The sequence below is a fragment of the Ornithodoros turicata genome, chromosome 2 (assembly GCF_037126465.1).
Source record: "Ornithodoros turicata isolate Travis chromosome 2, ASM3712646v1, whole genome shotgun sequence".
In the NCBI taxonomy this organism is placed as follows: Eukaryota; Metazoa; Arthropoda; class Arachnida; order Ixodida; family Argasidae; genus Ornithodoros; species Ornithodoros turicata.
Window position 1 is genome coordinate 110374254 of NC_088202.1, and position 19609 is coordinate 110393862.

The following is a 19609-nucleotide window of genomic DNA, read 5'->3' on the forward strand; positions in this document are numbered from 1 at the left end:
TTGAACTGCACTCGAAGCTAGAGGCGAACAAGGTCGCGCCCGAAAGCCACGGTCTTGAGGGGATTACGATGGTCCCTGAAAGGGACGCGACCTTCGGTCCTACTTTTCTCTCAATAGGAGGCAGCGAACAAGTGTCCATTCGTGGAACCCAGCCCTCCCGTTCCGATTTGTTTCGGCTTCAGTCTGTCTACCAACGTCATTATGACGTTTCTCGGGTAGAGGTCTATAGTAGAACCCGTGGTCTAACCAACAATAGACAAATAATAGCATCCAGGACCGGCGCAGCGAACGATACCGCTTTTATGTTCCTTTTGTATATGAAAAAAAAAAAAGATAAAATACCAGCCAATGTCTCCCAATTTCAATAAATCGGAAGGGCGAATGGTAATACTCGGTTGGCTGTGATGTGCTTCACCGTTTATCCGCAACCATGTCCCTGTATTTTTCGGAGCAAAGCAGCCTGCGGGAAATTTTTTTTTCCGCCGAGGGACCATTTTTTTATACACCCCAGCATGCCGCATCCAAAAACGGAATCAAATATGGCGGACCCCTTAATTGTTCATTTAAGAAGTGTGCACATGAGCTGAATATTGTGTTACACATTTTATTACAAGAAGCAATAAATACTGGGTATCATCAAGACCTGCTTCAACAAGCTGGTCATCCAAAACGTGTCAATACAATCACGTAGGTCACACAGGCCATTCAAGGTCTCGCATTACATTACTAGTTCCCGACACAAAAAAAGACTGAGATCGGGTGACAAGTGTTAGTACTTCCCATTGCCGACATACGTGCAGCAAACATCACTTTCAAATTTCAGTAAATAAAACCAAAGTATGCATTTCCATTTCTTTTTTCTTTTTTTTTCCGCACAGGGCATACACAGTGATCGAGTGGAAAATGTGGAAATAAAAGGCATTGCATAAGTGCAAAGATGAAATGAATGAACCAAAATCTCAAAACAAGAGTAGCACAAGCTTTTCCAGTTTGCAGAACCACAACACTATTTCCAGTTTCCACATCAAAAGTGTTGTGTTCATCAGATGTAACATGGGTGCTGAAATTACAACATCAGAGGTAACACTCCGAAGCATAGTGGAGAAAAGAAATTATAAGAATCACATGCTGTTCCGCATTATGTCAATTGGAACCAGGAAATAGAGGAATGATATTGAAGCAAACAGTTGTCTCTATATGTGCAGACACATCTTGCTAGTTGTACTCTGGAACTGGAAATAGGATCTGCAGTAGAAAAGTTATTTACTAAAGCTGTGCATCCAGATAAATTTTCATATGTATCAAATACTAAAAATCGCATTCCACTGTCAAGAAGAGGCATACAGAAAATTTTGGCAAAGAGTGGTACAATATAAGAGCCATTAGATGGAAACTTGCTCACACATTTCTGTGAAAAGCCGCACATAAATGCGCAGTTGAAATGATGTGAATTGCTACCACATGTTTTCTGCATAAAGTCGTAGGACTTCTCTAAACATCGGAAGTTAATACAGTGTATAAACGTGTCTCGACAAAGTTACAAAAAGTGCATACAGATGACAAAATCAGGCTCCTTATTTCTGTAGAAATGACATACTTTGCAGATCACTACATCCGGAAACATTCAGTGTCAAAACTTTCTCACCGAATCAGATACAAGAGATAGCACACATCAAATAATTCAAAAAAGGTCATCCTCAATGAGATGCACGTAATGAATTTGATGCCATTATTTACACATTTCAAAGTGAAAACGCAGTATCCACAAGGTGAGCAGGGGAGGGAACGTGACTTTTTGTTCCCCCGTTATATTTATTGTCCCATAATCCCTGCTGGGTACCCCTTACAGAATTGCACATAATGCATGATAATCTCTATTGCATACAAAAGCACAGGTAAATTATTCGGAACACATTTAAATACACTTTTGTCACCCTTTGGCACAACCGAGTGATACCGTCGTGTCACTAGATTCCAAGACTCTGTCCCTTGCCCGCTAATATCCTGTGTGCAAACCTGAACTGCACGTGCAATGACAAGAGAGTGTCTGCATGCTGCAAACATACAATGGTGCTGACAACCTATCACCACAAGCTGGTGCAGAGGATGAAGCTTTGTGCTTGCTGTTATGTATTCTTTCAGGCTACAGAAAATACATCTGCTCATGTGACAAACTTATGTGTAGAACCACACAGCATGTTTTCTAAGCACAACAGTCACAATGCTAGTGTGCACTGTCTACTACTTCTGTTTACACACACACTGTGTTATGCGAGGTTAAAAAGACACAAAAAGTCACATTTATCTTCCTAGTTCTTTCTTCTACCATGGCAGGCAAACACTTGTGCAGCAATGAGTGCAGCAGGTACCAGGCGATATGAGGGACATAGGATACCCCCTACCACACAGCTTCACAAGTCTGCAGCTTACTTGGTACTTGTGGACATTTGGCAGTTACCCAGAATGTAGCTGCTTGCAACACTTTTCTGTGTGGTGCATACAAAAAGTGTTTGTGGACACTGATTGCTTTTGCTACCTCTCACTGTTTAATGCTCTACTTTGACTTTGCAGGAAAAATTTTATATGACAGCCTTACTGACACTCTAATCATGAGTGAACAAGTTGTTTCAAACGAAACAGCTTAATTGTTGGAACAGAACAAGAAAGTTTGACTGGTGATACTCGCAATACAACAGTGTACACAAACAGGACACCTGTCAAGGAACACCAGAACAAGTGGAAATACAAAAATTTGTTACTCCTAATTGTGGTTTAATATGTTGAAAAACCATTCGATGACAAGTTAACTATATTACTAAATGTACAAGCAATATATTTTGTGTGGCAGTGGGAACTCTATGCAAAAAAGAAAAAAAAGCAACATTGCAGTGTTACAAATACCTGCCATACACAAAGGAGATCAAAAGGAAAGAGGCAAGCAATGCCCTTCCATACCCAAACGTCATTGCATCACCTTTCTAAGTACCACACACTTATCAATAAATGCTTTGGCTTAATGAAAAGCATTGGATGCTCACAAAACAGGTCTTATGTTGAGAGTAAAAACAAGTTAATGATCTTTCCTAGAGAGAGCTCGGGCTGAATTGTGATGCAACAGCTTTGTTTCTTTAAATAAGGCAACATATCAACCTACAATGAGAAAAATACATGTAAAAACACCTAAAACAGCTATTTGCATCTGGTTTTGATACATAACTTGCATCCCATAAAAGAGCCAGCACCATCCTACAGTACTGGTTTCACTGTTAGTCATTCCACAGATGTACCTTGCACATTAAATCATATTCATTTGATTAATATGTTGACAAACCTGTCAGAAAACAAAAATACTGAGAATGATCCTTGCTAAAAGCAAACCATGCTTCTTGAAATACCTTGCCTAAGGCTTCTATCTGGTACAGTCCATTTTTCTTTCTTTCATTGAAAGTTAAGTACCTACAACTGAATGTACACACCAAAAAGATTACTATGCAGCTGAGAATCATGGCATCCCCAGATATGTCAAGTAGCCCTGATCCACACGTCTGCCTTCGAGGTGTTCTTTGTTTATGATGTTCTTGCAAATCAGATAATTTAACCAAATTATGTACCAACAGCCCTCTGGTCGTACTCCTTTTAGCAGCTCAAACGTCTGTACACTTGCTTGCAATCTGATTCTATTACCGAACAATCTTTACCTTTACCACTTTTAACTACATTTCGCGCTCGGCAACCTCGGCTTCCCCGTGCACCAAATTCAAAATTCCTTCATCTTTGCAGGACTGACAGCTGGACCCTGTCCTTTATTCCGTATCGGGCAAAGAAAGCCGCTGGGCTTTTGGCATCTTCAAAATCAGATGGCCCGTTTGAGGGGAGTCCAAGTCCAGTTTTCTTTTGAAACCTCTGAGCACTTCTTGCGAAGTTGCTGGATGTCCGTCGTCTGATGTGTCATCCGGGGGCAGTCCATAGCAAGCGGGAACAAGTTTGAGCTCATTTTCTGCCGACGAACCCTCCTGTATCTCAATTGGCATGAAATCGTCATTTCCCATAAACTCCAGTGGAGGCATGACCGGAGTAGGTGTGGTTTTACCGCAGGAGCAAGGTACTGCAGCGGGTGATTTTGAGCGCCAGTACTGCAGCTCTGTCTTGCAGCGGCTCAATTCCTGCAGTACGGCGTTCAGCTTGCGAGATGTTGTCTGCAAGCGCTGGTCGTAGTCGTCGTAGCGTGCTTTCAATTCCAGCAGATGGCGCTGCTGCGTGGTCACGCGTTTGCGAGTCAGCTTGAGTTCGCGTCGCAGGGCTAGCACTTGGCCACTATTTCTGCATGGAGTAGAGGAAAGGCGACATTTAGGGCGCAGTTGACTGGCGAGCAGTATAAGAAAAACGGCGACACTGTGAGCATTTTATCCTTCCACTGATACCTTATGGACGGTACCTCACTGACCAGTATCGGGGATACACACAAGCACATACATGCAGCAGGGGCTCATATCGCAAAAAGTCTGTATACCGTAAAGTCTGTATAAGTCGGTTCACATATCTGACTCGTGCCCATTCGAAAAACTTACAACCCAAAAACCTCAACCCCAACCCCAACCTAGTCAACTTACGAATTGACCTGATGCAGGCTATGCAACAGACTGACTTTATCAAGTGAAGACCTGCCATGTGGTAAGTCCCATGTGAACACCTGTAATGTCTGGACCCCAGATTTCCAGGCAAATGCCCGTTTTTTTTCCTGTAGTCCTAATAGTGCCTCCTCAGTACAGGGGTACAAATTGGGTGTTGGGAACGCAGCAGCATTGATTTTATTGTGCCTATAAATGCCCATTTCGGCTTTAGTGCCTATTTCAGTGGAAATGCCTAAAATATTGCCTCATTTTAGCAGGCTAAGCTTACAGAGAGCGCCATTTTAAACGTGCAACCGTCCTGGGTGTGTCACAGATTGAGTAAAAGTTTTGCTTGGAAAAGGTGCGCTCGAGGAATGTACTTGGTAATAATATGGGAATCGGACATCATCAGCTCATCCCCTTCCCCACTTCCCTCTTTCCTAGCAATGCAGGTGGTGCTTCGTACATCATACAAGAATCTACCTGTGGGCCATATTTTTCTAGCATTATGTGTCCACGCGCTTACATCTGTAAATGTATTTGCATCTAAGACACGATTCGGTTCAAACTGTACGCACTTGAAAGGAGCCTCAGTAGAATGCCATAAATTCGGGGACTTCTGACCCGGCTTGGCTTGGCTCCGGCTTGGCTGACAACATCCTGACACATAGGTCGAGCGGATGACTAGCACTAAATACATGCTAAAAAGCCCTGAGACTAGGGAGGTGACGGAAAAATGGACACACAGACATTATTCTAGTCACCAGCTAGCTTGCTTCCTTGCCATTCTTTCAGTTGCACTAAATAGCGCTAGTGTGCCATTGCTACCATAATCTTGCATGAGGCTCGATTCGCCCCTTTGCTGAGCAGTAGCCTTGCGAAGTTTGCAGCAGCCAACTCCGACTCCCACTTCTAGTCACCCCGAAGTCAATAAACTCGACTTGAATGAAGTATTCTTCCGCCCACCCAATTCGAATATAAGTTCTGCTGTCCATTGGGCTAACTAGGTTGCGAGAGGAATATTCTTCTGTCCTCTCGACAAAATATCGGGTAACGGATGCAGACAGAGATGCATGGAGAACGGAAGAGATAACTGCTCTAGTTCATGCACTACTTCAAGGAAAATAACACTCACCCTCAATTTTGTCTCATCTTTTACGAACTTATCGCATTTTGTAAGTGAGAATATGTCACAGATGCAGGCCAGCTGGTGTTCTCTAGTTGTGCCCAAACTCAGACTTTTCACATTATTTAGTTCATCTCATTTTATTCTCCTGTACTTTAAGCAGGGCCGAATGCACACCCAACACACGCATTAGTTTATTGTGCCTCTAACATCGCTTTTAGTGCCTAAATAGAGATTTTTGTTGCCTATTACAGGCGCCTAAAATTAACTTTTTTCGTGCCTAAATAATGGGGGTCTTGCGATGACTTAGAAGCCAATGAGCACTCATTCGGCGTCTGTACGAGATACTGTGAACATATTTTTATTCGCGATGTATTAATTTTCGCAAATTGCGCATTCAGTCATTTGTGAAGTTGTTCGCGAGTACATATTTAATTTCGCGATTCCAGTACTGTTTCCTTTCGCAGGATAAATACGTCTAGCTGTGTTGCGAGTACAATTTTTCGCGATTTTTAGTGGTCACGAAATTCGCAAAAATCAATACATCATGAATAAAAATATGTTTACAGCATTGTGTATGCCTCGAGACACAGTGCCTCGAAACAGTGGTGCTTGTCCATATGGGGTATCCATGGCATTTTGCACACGACCACCGAAGGATCAACCCACAGCATTTCTCAGTTCATATTAAGCTCTATACATGTATAGCAGAACCATAATACACTTTGGTGAACCAAAGATGAGGCAAGGGCTAAAGTAGTTTTAGGGAATGGATGTTCATATTTGTTTTTGTTGTCTCCACTTAATAGCGCCAAGAAACTACATGATCATATTAGGACCTATGCATTCACTTCGAAATTAGTTTTGGAGTTTTAAGGGCTACAGACGTCCCTACTAAAAAACACAGGCTGGATCCAGTTAGAATTTGCAGGCTGGATCATTGGACTGGATCCAGTCTTGACTTCAAGTGGATCCAGCCAGGAAACAGGTTCGACCGTGGGTGGAAACGCAATGGTTCCACAATGGACGCAGGCTGGAAAAAGGCTGGCTATGCGGCCTGTTTCCATCTCGAATTTCGCGTCCCGCTGTTTCGTGGTGACTTCTACAGAAGCCAATGTTGCCTCCTGCCGGAAGACCGAAGGCTACATCAGATCCTTGTTGAAGCAAGATAAATTGCTGCCCGAGAAAGCACAAAAAGTTTAAATATGCCAGCAAATTAACAAGTGACAATGAGCAATAAATTGAACAATTTATTGTAAGAATGTAAGACAGTCTGGCTGCAAATGAAAGACACTGTCTATGCAAACTCGTCTAACAGCAAGTAAGGAAGACGTATAAAGAAGGTAGCTAAAACAATGAAAGCACCTCTCCTCTGCTCCATTAATTTCTGAGCCACACTAACACCCCATAACAGGTACGATAACAGATATGCTACAAATATTCCGTGTACATGCAGCAACAGTGACAACACTGTGAGAAAATAATGTGATATCACACAATTTGATGCAAAGCCTTGATACATTGCATGTGCGAAATCACAAAGTCACTTATCAGTCGCTCATTTAATCATCCGATAAAGTAAGTCCGTTCAGTGCAAGCGGGATGATGATACATCATGAAGGCAGTTCAGGTAATTAATCTTAAATATAGGGTCACTACTACGCCTCTTGGTTTGAACTTGGGACTTCAGGATCAACTGTTCTACACTCACCACTTACCCTTTGTCACAATAAAGCTCGTGCACAACTTCAGGAACAACACAACAAAACACAACAAAACGCATAACGGAGCACCTCACTACACAAATGTAAAGACGTTCACGTTTTTTATACGGTCAGAGGAGTCACAAGACAGGAGGAAACGCTTTAATTTACCAGGCTGCGTCTTAGACGCCAACACTCCAACAGACGCTTCCACGTTCAAAACAGACTCCGAGTTGATGCCGATGCCGCTTAGTCGCATATCACGATAAGAGCATTATGGCTGTGGTTTCGGTTTGAAAGACCGGGAAAGCTTACGTCTCGCAGCGTAAAGCCAGGAGCCATCGTACTGCACAGTCCATTTTTTGCAGCCTACTCAGGTACGTGGAGTTGTGTGCACAACTTTGCACACTTTGGGGTATTTAATTATTTTATTTATTTATTTTTATTATATTTGAGCACAAATTATTTACACACGTCTCTTTGCTTTATATAAGCCCAGATTATCTTCACAGCCAGGAATCTCGCACATCCAGCTGGCCCATCCCATTTCCAGCACGGCTCCAGCAGGGAACTATACTGGTCTTTGAACAAAAGTTGGATGGTTTTACAATGGATATTCAAACTGCACTAGACCCAGCATGGAAACAGCCTTGCCCAGCCCAGCTCTAGCCTGGAATGGCTTTTCCAGGCTGGTTTCCACAGTAGATCAGGGCTGTTTTTCTTTTTTTTTACTAACGATAATTTGTGGCTTTACATCATGAGCATGAATTTAAAGTACTGCACGGGCCACATTTTTAGGCCGAGCCCGGTCTTCTTCTGATTTACCCGCCCGGGCCCGGCTCGACGGCTGCATCCCGGGCCCAGCCCAGTTTCTCGGCCCGAGCCCGACAAATTTATAGGCTGCCTAGCCCAGCCCTGCCCAGCCCAGTGTATCAGGCTGTCAAATTTGACCGTGGCTAACTAACAGAGGGGCAACACAAGCTAGGGCCCAGCCCAGGCCCGCAAAAAAAAAAAAAAACGCTTTACCCGGCCCGGCCCAGGTTTTCGGGTAACTCCGAGCCCGTGCAGTGCTCTAATTTAAAGCCCCTAGGTTTCTATGGTGACAATTTTACTTTTCCGCGAAGTGGGACTTACAAATCTGCGGTTTCCAAATTTGGGGTGCAGTCAACGTGGGCTCAGCCAACGTCCATGTGAATGCGGCGCTTCCGTACGTGTGCTGTGGAGGCACGACCACAAACAAAACAGTACGAAGGGTCAGGCTGAGTTCTACGGTGCCTCCAGTTTTCAGGAGATAGCAGGATACATAAAAAGAAGCATGCTCGAGCCAAAATGCATACGAAAACCGGAGCTGTTCTTTTGAGAAGTGGTCCCAAGTATTGGAAGCTGAAATGCATTGGCAGTGTGAGCCGTTTTATAGCGCCAATAGTTTTGTCAGAAAAAAAAATAGGAAGTGCAAAGTATCACCTGCAGTTTCCCACTAAGGAAAGTTAACTAAATTTATAGCATTATAAAAGTGTAAAACAGATATGCAGAGTTGAATTTTGCCTCACAGCAACATTGCAACTTTTAACATTCTTACTAAGCATATATTATTCATTGTCATAAAATGACAGGGTTGCTAATTGCTACACAGTGCGAATCGTAATGGCTAAGGCCCTCGGTTTTCTGTTGCGGCAAATTCGAAATTCCGCGATTTCCCGCGGCGAGCAGTCAACGGCTGCATGAAATGGGAAGCATTTTATTTTCTTGGATAATGTCGGAACAAAAAATATGTTATAAATTACAGATTCAAAGCACTGTTGTGGCTCAGCCATACATACACGATATCTTGTGTTCTCATCTGATGCGGTCTGTCGCCAGAGATAATTTTATACCTGCTGAAAGATCTTTCAGCAGGAGCTCTTCTACGAACTTTATAGGAACGTTATAGGAAGGAGATTACAATACATGCCCAGGGGAAGTTACATCTTCAGGACACCCCTTTTTGTTCCTGGGCTGTAGGCATTACTTAAAAGTCTTGACTTTTTGAAGGCAACCTCCCAGGTATCAAATCAAAATCCCCCACTGCCACCGTTAAATTGTTAAATACAAGAGGGACGCTGCCCCTTCCTCAGGCTAAGAATAACGCTATCTTAAGCTAAACTACAATCAGTCTGTGGTGTTTGTCCTGCAGCATGGGCAGTTTCGTAAAGCAAGCTTCACGTCATGCAGGGGAGCTTCAGGTGAAGCTCACTGTTGGGAGGTGCCATTCTTATTCGTCGAATACAGTCAAACTCCTTTACAACGAAACTCAGGGGACAGCAAAAAAAATTCGCAGTAAAGGTTTTTTCGTTAAAAAGGATGTCTATTATTGGACCTATAGGCTCCGGCGGGACCGCAAAAAAAATTTGCTGTAGTGGTATTTTCGTTAAAAAGGTGTTCGCTATAAAGGAATTTGACTGTAGTCGAATATCCGGAAATCCGAATATTGGGTATTCGATTCGCAAATCGAATACTTCGAGTGATTGATACTCGATTAGAATTCGAGAACTCAAATATCTGCACACCACTAAATATAAAGGATCCCGTGAAATTCTGTGCCAAACGAAGGATTCCGCGACTAATTCAGATTTCCGCGAAATTTTCGCGGAATCGCGGAAAACTGAGGGACTTCATAATGGTGCAGTAGCGACTTACTTTTTCATGCTCTCCCTTAGCTTCCGAAGACGTTTCTTGACAGTTGGATTAACCTGTGGAGGCTGAGGAGAGAGTGGACCACTAGGAGATGAGCCTTGGACGCTTGTTGAAGGGGAGGCATCCATAAGGGACAGCTGGCTCTTAAGTGATGCTGTCAACAAGGATACATACTTGTCACCTGCTTGCAAAAAAAGTGCAAAAAAGAAGGGAAAGCAGAGGAGTGTCTCTCACATGGAAAGGAGGGTGTGTAGTCGAGGAAGTCTGTTGCAAAGTAGGTGATTTCTGGAAGTGTGGGCTCGATATGCTCCTTAAAATACTCCATAGCCATGGTGGTCAGATCAAACAGCTCATCAGTCACCTTGTAGGCCCGGCTTAATGTTGGAGTTACCTCTACGTATCGCAGAATGCGATATACCTCGTCAAGTATCTGAAGCACGAAAAATACTATACATGTAAGGCAAGTCTGGCAATTATCCAGAGAATTGCTGGTTGCGATCTCACACACCACAAGCATTTATCGAAGTTTACCTTATTTACTACATTACTGCATTACCTACACACTTCCACTCAAAAAGGTCTGGGATAGCATGCTACATTTATTTCATTACATTTATTTTATTTATTTATTTACATCAGGTTTCATTTCAGGAGCTGTAAAACGGGGCCGAATCGGGCCATATGGGTATACGTATATTGGGTAGAAATTAAATACAGTGTGCGTTTCGCATCTCAGACAAACGGCAAGATGCCTAGTGGCTGTGCTGTGCTCAGCGTTATCCAGTGCCTCTATTGGTGGCTGATGTTGCACTTTTGCAAGTTCATTTTTGGGTTTCACCCAGAAAGACAAGGTCCTATGCATACACTGCCAAAGGTAAACTATGTAACAGAAATGGAGGGGAAATGGGGGGGGGGGTCATGACATACAGCCTCCTTAGCTCTGTCCCTGCTGACTGACCCCATTTGATGCAGGCTAACCATGCTGCTAAATGTCGTGGTGCGTTAAGGGTGGGGAGAAGTACAGTTTTGGAAGCAGAAGTTGAATGTGTGTGTGTGTTAATTATGCGAGCAAATATGGCGTACACATGTGGCATCACTAGGGTATGCATCACCACCTCCCCCCCCCTCCCAATAATGGATCCCTGTTCACACCAGGTGCTACACAATAAATACACGTACAATATCATAACACACACACAGAAAAAAAAACATCTGCACCCTCAGAGGGTTCCTCATGTTGTTTTCCGTGTCATCGCGCCACAGAGAAAGAGTGGAAGTTGCGATATTGCATCACCCCTTCCGTCACGTCACTTCCTCTCACCCCCCCTAGTGACTCCACTGTGTACAGACACAAGAGATAGAAAAGTTTGTCAAATACAGACCTCTCCAGGGAAGAAACAACAGTGTTTGCGTTCAATGTGCTTTCCAAATGTCATCTGTAGAAGAGTGAGACGCATGTGAAGGGTCTCAACAATATCGCACTCCCTGGCCAGTGGGTGCTTGCGCCGTGCTGACTCTCGGCGAGGCATCTGAGCTTTAATGTGCTGGAAACGCTGCTGCATTGCCATGCGAAGCTTCACGAACTCAGAATTGAGTAGTGAGGCAGCAATTTGGTTTAGGTACCGACACACCTGACGAAAAGGAAAGTGAACAGGCAATGCTGTTAGAGAGCTGAACATATACTAGAGCTGTGCGAATAGTCGCTTTGAAACCAGACAGAATGAAGCAAGTTGTACATACTAAACCTGCGCAAATATTCGACATTTTGAATATAAATTGAGTATTTTCAGGATTTGTATTCGATTCAATTAAACGATTCTATGTTTGTGGCTTTCGAATAAGTCGAACCTCTTAGAATATTCTAGATTTCCGAATGCACGAGCCTTCGTTAAACTGATGCAGCATTTTCCCAATGGGAACACACTGTAGCAGTGCGTTGCTCGTGATGTCAGCGTCATTCGAAAGCAAGAGCATCTGCAAACGTTTTCTCAACCGCTTCTTGCCGGTTCGCCAGGATACATGTTATCCGGATTTGCTCTTAGTAACGAGTCTCAACTAGCAAAACATGTACATAATAGCTGTTGTGTCGTCTGGTACTGTCTGTGTAGCGTTCCTGGCTTTCTCTGGGGGGGGGCCAGAGGTGATTATCGCTGCTAGTGATAAAAAAATAATCTCCTCAACTCGAGCAAAAGTTGACGAAATATAAATATATAAATAGATTATAAAATGTTTTGAACGAAAGATGCTTTTGTTATTTCAGGCCACAAATAACTGGGCATCAGGCGGAAGTCCAGTAGAAGTCGATGGGAGCCAGGTCAAGCCGAAAGGAGAGAGAAGCAGGAAGACCACTGATTGGCCAGCTGGAACGCGTAACGCCGCATGTTTATTGGTCCGGTCAATTTCACCTGCATTGTGCCCAGTGCTGTGTGAACTATCTCAAACTATGGGATCTATGGGGAGCTGTTACTGTTGGCCCCAACCACTGCTCCCTCCATTTTTGCCGTGTCTTGGATTGGATGAAGTGGATTGTGAGGGATCGTGTCAAATCCTTCGGGCTTGAAAGCCGAGTGCTGCGTGTGGAGGGTTCTAATAATATATGGGAGGTTGTATACAGCATCTTCATGTGGATCAACGTAGCTTCGATTGCGTCTTTGACAGCAATGACACAAACGAAAAACTCACTTCGTAACATTTTTACTCAGACTTCACCCAGACAACGAACACAAGCCTTGAATTTCCTAACTGTTTGGGTAAAATCCGGGCAAGTGGCAGCCCTAATCGTGGAAGGTGGAGCTTCAATGAGAGTAGGGGTGCCTGGATTACAATTTGCAATCAAGGACATCATTTTCGAGAGATGTCGTGCAAGTTGTCATATGAGGGCAAGTTAAGCTGACGTGACCAGCGTGAATGCGTCATGGGTGATATGCAGGCATCGCGAGCAAGCCCTAGGTTTTGGTGTCTGACCTGCCACCTTCTCACATCCACCGTCGAGCTCAAGATGCTGTTGCTATGCATGTGGTACATGACTTTGTGTCTGTCACACTGCATAAAATATAGGCTCAGCAGATCTTCAAAAATGGACAGAAATGCACAGTGTTATTAAACTGAAATTTTGCATATAGAATCCTTGAGGCACCTTCTTTTGCACCTTCTTGAGGCATCTTGCCTTGTGGTATTTCACCTTATGTGTGCAGATTTGAAACTATTCTAATGTATTCAGTTTCAAAGAGACGTCCGATGAGATTATAAATTTGAGTATAGATTGTCATATTTGATTTGGAATCCAAATCAAGACACAATTACATGGCAGAAGGTATGAAAGTCAATGCAGAGTTACCGAGGAAAGACGCAAAATAAAAATAAGACTGTTGAGAGCATCTGTTTAATATACAAAACAAGACTTTTGTGTTACGTATGAAGCAATGGCCCAAACAACACGAAAATATACTACAGACATGTCTCATGGCAGGGAGAGAGAAAAATAAAAGAAATGGAAATAAGAGAAACGGGCGACCTGCCCAACCAGTTTCCATTTCTTTTATTTTTCTCTCTCTCTGCCATGTGACATGTCTAATATTTATTTCTTGTTGTTTGGACCATTGCTTCAAATCTGAAGAAGTGTAGCTACTGCACAAGAGTCTTGTTTTGTATATTAAATGATGCTCTTAATGGTCTTATTTTTATTTTGACATTATTTGCTTCAAGATTTTAAAAATCAGAATATTCACACAGCCCTGGAAAATATCAATATTCATTTTTGGCTCATTCCATGCCAAACGTCCCAGACACTGTTCGCGACCATCCCCGATTTCTTTCAAATAAATTGTGGTTGGTTGTTCCCATGCCCTCCCGGCTTATTTTTGTTGCAAAAATTTTTTTTGTGCAAATTCTAACCAAATCTCTTCTGAGTGAAGACAAAGCATAATACTTTCGTGCCAAGACCCGTTCAAGGTTGATCAGCAATTTTTATGGAGAGTTTATGCCCTGTGAAAACCGTAAAATTTTTGGAACTTTTGGAATTTTTACAGAACTCTGCAATTTTTCATAGCTATTTAAACTGTATAGCACTGTTTTCTAGGAGGCATAGAACACGTTAAAATATTCTGAGGCGTGCAGACTCGGAAGAGCACGCAGAAAAAAAAATCATGAATTTCGGAAATATTGCTTTTTACCACATATTCAGCCGTCTATTGCACACTGAAGTGATCCTGATAAAAATATGACACAAATTGTATTTGATAGTACGCCCCTTCAACATTTATGCTACAAAGTTTCATCGAAACAACTTTTGTTTTAGCAGCGAAAAAAACTCATCCCCGCACTCATCCGGCATTGCCCCGCAACGCTACTTCACCCCAGGGGGCATCGCTAGCACCAAACGCACACGAGAGCTGCCCAAACAGATTTGTGTCCTTCAGCGGAAGGGAAAAAAACCTATTAATCTCCCAACCTTCAGTTCCTCACGAGAACGGCCTACTGTGGCGACCCAGTTCAGTAGGAGCACTGGGCCTAGGGATGTACTTCGGTGACAACCGGCACTGCTGGACTATTGAATAACCATAATCTGTTCGAGCGATGACACCATTCACCACCAGCAATGAGGTAGAGTATACATAGCCCTTGGTGATGAAACTTCCCATTCCTCACCTTAAAAATAAAGCTGTTGTGGTTGAGTGATGACGCACACAACGCTTGCTAACGCCGACCCTACGGTGCCAGGGAATAAAGGGTGTGGGGAGATATGCTTAATAATGACCAAAAAAAGAAAAAGGAAAGGTTACTCTTCATGGAGGCTTAATAATGGTGCCGTGACGTTACACGTAAGGTTTGTCTGCCCAGTGCGGCGACATGTTGCATGTGCCACAGGGTAAGACTGTGGATAATTTCGACCACTCGGGGCGCCGGAAATATCCGACACACAGTTTTTTATTTGATTTGATTCGAGTTTTATCGGCGCATCAGCTACAAAGGCCATAATGCGCCAAATATCATTGAAGACTACAGTTAGTTAAAAAGTACATGTGCAGGACTAAAATTTGAGTAACTGTTATTAGTATTTAAAATCACAGATCTTTTAAAAACCCAGTATCTTTAAAAAACCTATACACGTTCTCGAAAGGAACAAATCTGTCATCACCCAGCAGAAGCATTGGGTGGAGGGGCAAAAAGGTTCTATAAAAGGGAGCAAAATGATGTTGACGAAGATGTTGGTACGCCGGACACGTGATGAGGATGTCAATGATCGAAAGCTGTTCCGCACAGTGGTTGCATTCCGGTGGGTTTTCTCCTCGTAGAAGATACCCATGCATCAAGTATGTGTGTCCCAAACAAAGGCGGGTGAAGAGCACTTCATATAGTCGATTGGACATACCTGATGAGTAGGAGCCTACATAGGGCTTGATACTATGTAATTTATTGTTGGTTTGCTGGTCCCAAAATGTCTGCCAGTCGTTATTGATGCATCTTTTTAGACATAGTTTGAGGCCTTGATATGGAATTTCAAAAGGGGTTATGTCACTTGTTAGCGCAGCCGTAGCAGCATGATCAGCTCGTTCATTGCCAGGTATCCCAACATCCGACACACAGTGCTGGAAGCAATGTTTACCTCCCCCACATTTCTACCGAGGACGGTTTCCTATTCCCAAAAGCAAAGGGAAACAAACAAAAAGGACGAAGAAGAAACTGAGACACAGAACGCCAAATAAAAAAAAAAAAAACAACAAATACTTCACTACTCGAGAATAACTACCACCAAGGAACGCAATAACAGAAGGGAACACTTAAAACTGTCCAAGTGACGTCATTGAATATAAGCATGCTCAGGAGGACAGTGTCACCTCCGATCACAGAGAGCTAGTCGTAATAGATGCAGACCCGTCGTCGTCGAAGTACATCCCTGGCTCCAGTGCTCCTTGTGTACTGCGGCACCACGGAAGGCCGTTCTCATGAGAACCTGAAGCTTCGAAAGTTAATTTGTACATACAACCTGTTTTTGCAGGCAACTCAGATTGGTTTGGGCAGCAGCAGCGGCGATGCGTTTTGGGGTGAAGCGGACTTGCGGTGCAATGCCGGATGAGTGCGGGGGTGGTCAAGTTCAAAAATTTTTTTCGTTGCTAAAACAAAAAGTGTTTCGATGAAACTTTGTAAAATAAATGTTCAAGGGGCGTACTGTCAAATAAAATTTGTCTCATATTTTTATCAGGACCACCTCAGTGTGCAATTGATGACTGAATATGTGGTAAAAAGCAATATTTCCGAAATTCATGATTTTTTTTCTGCGTACTCTTTCAAGTCTGCGCACCTCAAAATATTTTTGACACGTTCTGTGCCTCCTCCACAACAGCGCTAAACAGTTTAAGTAGCTACGAAAAAATTGCAGAGTTCCGTAAAAAATTTCAAAAGTTCCCAAACTTTTACAGTTTTCTCGCGGCATAAACTCTCAATAAAAAGTGTCAATCAATGTTCAACACATTTTGGCATGAAAGTATTATGCTTTGCCTTCACTCAGAAGAGATTTGGTTGGAATTTGTGCAAAAGCTATTTCGTTTGAATTTTTTTTCGCCAGGTAGGTAGCATATCACATTCCGTTCATCTAGTCTGAAGAAAAGCCTTCGCTCAAAATGTCACGCCCCCCCCCCCCCCATTTCTTTGCTCCCCTTTTCGGTACACCAGTTCCCCCCTTTTTTTCTTTCTGCACATCAAATCGCAATCTTCAAGAGGTGGCCACGGCGAAGAAAAATTTTAGCATTGGCTGCTTGGGAACAATCAACCACAATTTATTTGAAAGAAATCGTGGATGGTCGAGGGCAATGTCTGGGCCGCCTGGCATGGAATGACCCTTTTTTATTGATGATGATGATAATTGGAGGTTTTTGGCGCAAAAGCGACTGAGACCATAGAGCCCTTTTTTATTGAAAAGTGGAACTGATTTCACAGGATTGATGGCAGTTGAAGAAAAGACACCTGCAGCAGGATTCAAACCCACACCCTGTGATTGCATACGGCGTTTCACAATTCAGTTTTTTGCAGCACACCAATTGCTTGTACATGCATCAAAATACATTTTTACGTACCCTTCTCAGCTGGCACATATTGCAGAAGCTAGTGTACTTGAGGATGTTTTCTAGAATTTCAGAAGGAAGGTCCAGCAGATTAATTGCCCTGTTTTGCTCTCCTCTACTCGAAACACAGGTGCCACACGTGGCTTCTTCCACCTTAGCCTGTTCCATGCTGTTATACTTTGTGCTTCTCTTGCCTGATGCACACCTGCAATTGAGAGTTGTTCCCTTGTATTGTGACCACAACTTAAGTGTACTGTTAGGGAAAAAGCATAAACCACGTATACTATAGTTAGCGGCGTTCTGGCTAACTCATGATCTCGATAGACCTTGAAGAAACATCTTGCCACCCACACTGTGCTACTAAGGAGACAAAAGCAGGACAGTAGCAGAAGATTTGTATTCCATGCCCACTACCATCTGACAACACTGCCCCACCAATAATACAAGAAACCTTCAGCCAACTTTCTTCCATCATGCACGTCGTAAACTGAAACCTGCGGAACTCCTAGCAGAACTCCAAGCACGCACTTCCCTGTGCTTTCAAAGCTACTACCCCTAATTTTAAAGGCAAATGAAAAATTTTGAGCATAAGTTAACACATTAAAAAATTATACAGCAATATCTTAAATTTTATTTCTACACTCTGTCGCACAGGTTACCAGGAAGCATTTGAACTACTCGGCAGCACGGGCAGGTGAAATACTGCTTTTATCAAATCTGGTAGGGTAATCTCACGCTTCTCACAAAGTATGCCAATTAATCCACCAATTTTAGCATCCAGAACTCGCTCGATTTAGGGGTTGCGAGTATGTACAGGGTGTAATATAAAACTGTTTTACAATATGCAATTTTGCTGAAGCATGTAACAAAAAATGTTTGCAGTACATTTGGTGGTACCTGCACCATGTTACCAAGCACATGTCCTCACACAGAAAGTTCATTTTCAGAAGCACAAAATGAATTCTGCATGAATTACACATTTCCATTGTGTTGCAGAAATATAAGACAGCATGCGACCAACCTTCGACACTGCAACTTAACAGCAGGTTCCCTGAAGCTTTATGGGATGCTATCACTGTGCACAAGCAGCAACAAAAAGTTGTCTGAGACGTTGGTAGTGCATCTGAACAGCCTTCTCTTGCAAAAAGTTTCCCCATGCCTCTTCCATATTCAGTGCAATTGCATTAGCGGAAATTCTAATAAAGCGTTACAACTAGATTACGAATCTGGGACACGTCAGATACCGCATTCGATTTTTGTGATTTAATGAAAACGTATAGCAAGTGCCGCATTCAGCCTGTGGGTATGAACAGTGCAGCCCACGATGCTTATGCAAATAATTCTTGCATGATCAGCATCACCCCAATATAGGATGCAGTGGTATTATTGTGCTACTGTAGTGTGTGTTAAGGATAGAGCTCCCACAGAGCTTCAAAGTGGGTTGCCCTGTATGTGACTGATTTATCCTAGGCTTGAGCATTACCAATCAGGGGCCCTTACAGCACAACGAGAAACATTACAATGGTGAATTAATTATTTCGTGTATCAGATCAAATGTAATCATGCAGTGTTCTGGTAGGTAAACTACACATCCACGGAGAACATGTTGCACTTTCATGCATCTACACAACGGAGACCAAGATTTGCCCATCCTGTAATAACTGTCCCACTTTCGCCTCGACATTTTCTGTTTCCTTCACAGCTTCCCGAGTGCAGTAGTCGTCATCAATACATACCACCACGGAGACGAGCTGCTCTTCAATACATTGCTGAACTTTTATAATTACAATCGATGATCTCAAGTAACGCTGTCGTGCGATTTGCATAGGTACGCGGTGACACAAACGTAAATTGTCCACAAAACGCTATCGTCCACAAGGAGCATGATATACCTGTTCCCAAATGTTCCGAAGAAATTGATTATGCTATATTTTTGCTCCTCTCGCAAGCTCAACGCTCTTGAGCTTATTTTTGTCAATACCGTTCAGTCTTTTGTTATCAAAGTGTTGAAGGTCAGAATTGCTCTAAATCAATGCTTACCTTGGCGTACATCAATCTAAGGATGTGTTCTAAAGAAAGCTGCGATTCAAAACAGAACGACACCAAAAATCCTAAAGCTGCTGAACATTTATTACGAGATCGATAGTCTGCCCTCAAATACAGGTAAGCTAGTATTGTACCTCAGCGTTTCCGAAAGCTAATGGTAGTAAGAACTCCCTGTAACAGGCGAAAATCACGAGTACATCTACTGAAACCATAATCAATGCACAAAAACGTCATACCTACCTATGTTTCAATGTCTACGCGCCCACAGTATTTTGATTACATCTTCTATTCACTACAAACATCTACTCCAGTCGACAAAGGGGAAAAAATAATAAATAGTAGTAAATGCTCATAGTGACGCCTGCGCGGTGGCATAGCTAGTCCTAAGCC

The 19609-nt window shown here is 42.9% G+C and overlaps 1 protein-coding gene across 2 annotated transcripts; it reads right to left on the reverse strand.

Annotated features, from left to right (window-relative positions):
• Window positions 1-588: 588 nt before the first annotated feature.
• On the reverse strand, window positions 589-19588 carry LOC135385947 (F-box only protein 28-like). 2 transcript variants are annotated; one of them, XM_064615596.1, is made up of 6 exons: window positions 19460-19588; window positions 17186-17378; window positions 11495-11743; window positions 10347-10542; window positions 10116-10266; window positions 589-4320 (listed from the first exon to the last, which is right to left on the reverse strand). In XM_064615596.1, the coding sequence occupies exons 2-6, from the start codon at window positions 17339-17341 to the stop codon at window positions 3804-3806; spliced, it is 1269 nt and encodes a 422-aa protein (XP_064471666.1). In that variant the 5' UTR covers window positions 17342-17378; window positions 19460-19588; the 3' UTR covers window positions 589-3803. The 2 variants fall into 2 exon arrangements, with proteins under 2 accessions (XP_064471666.1, XP_064471667.1); XM_064615597.1 differs by lacking the exon at window positions 19460-19588 and adding an exon at window positions 19214-19321.
• Between the last annotated feature and the right edge of the window lie 21 nt (window positions 19589-19609).

Coding starts and splice junctions, on each gene's coding strand:
- LOC135385947 (XM_064615596.1), bottom strand. CDS start 17,341: ATGGAACAGGCTAAGGTGGAAGAAGCCACGTGTGGCACCTGTGTTTCG. Junction 10,543..11,494: donor GTTGTTTCTTCCCTGGAGAG/GTCTGTATTTGA, acceptor TTCGTGCTTCAG/ATACTTGACGAGGTATATCG. Junction 10,267..10,346: donor CTACACACCCTCCTTTCCAT/GTGAGAGACACT, acceptor CCTTGTTGACAG/CATCACTTAAGAGCCAGCTG.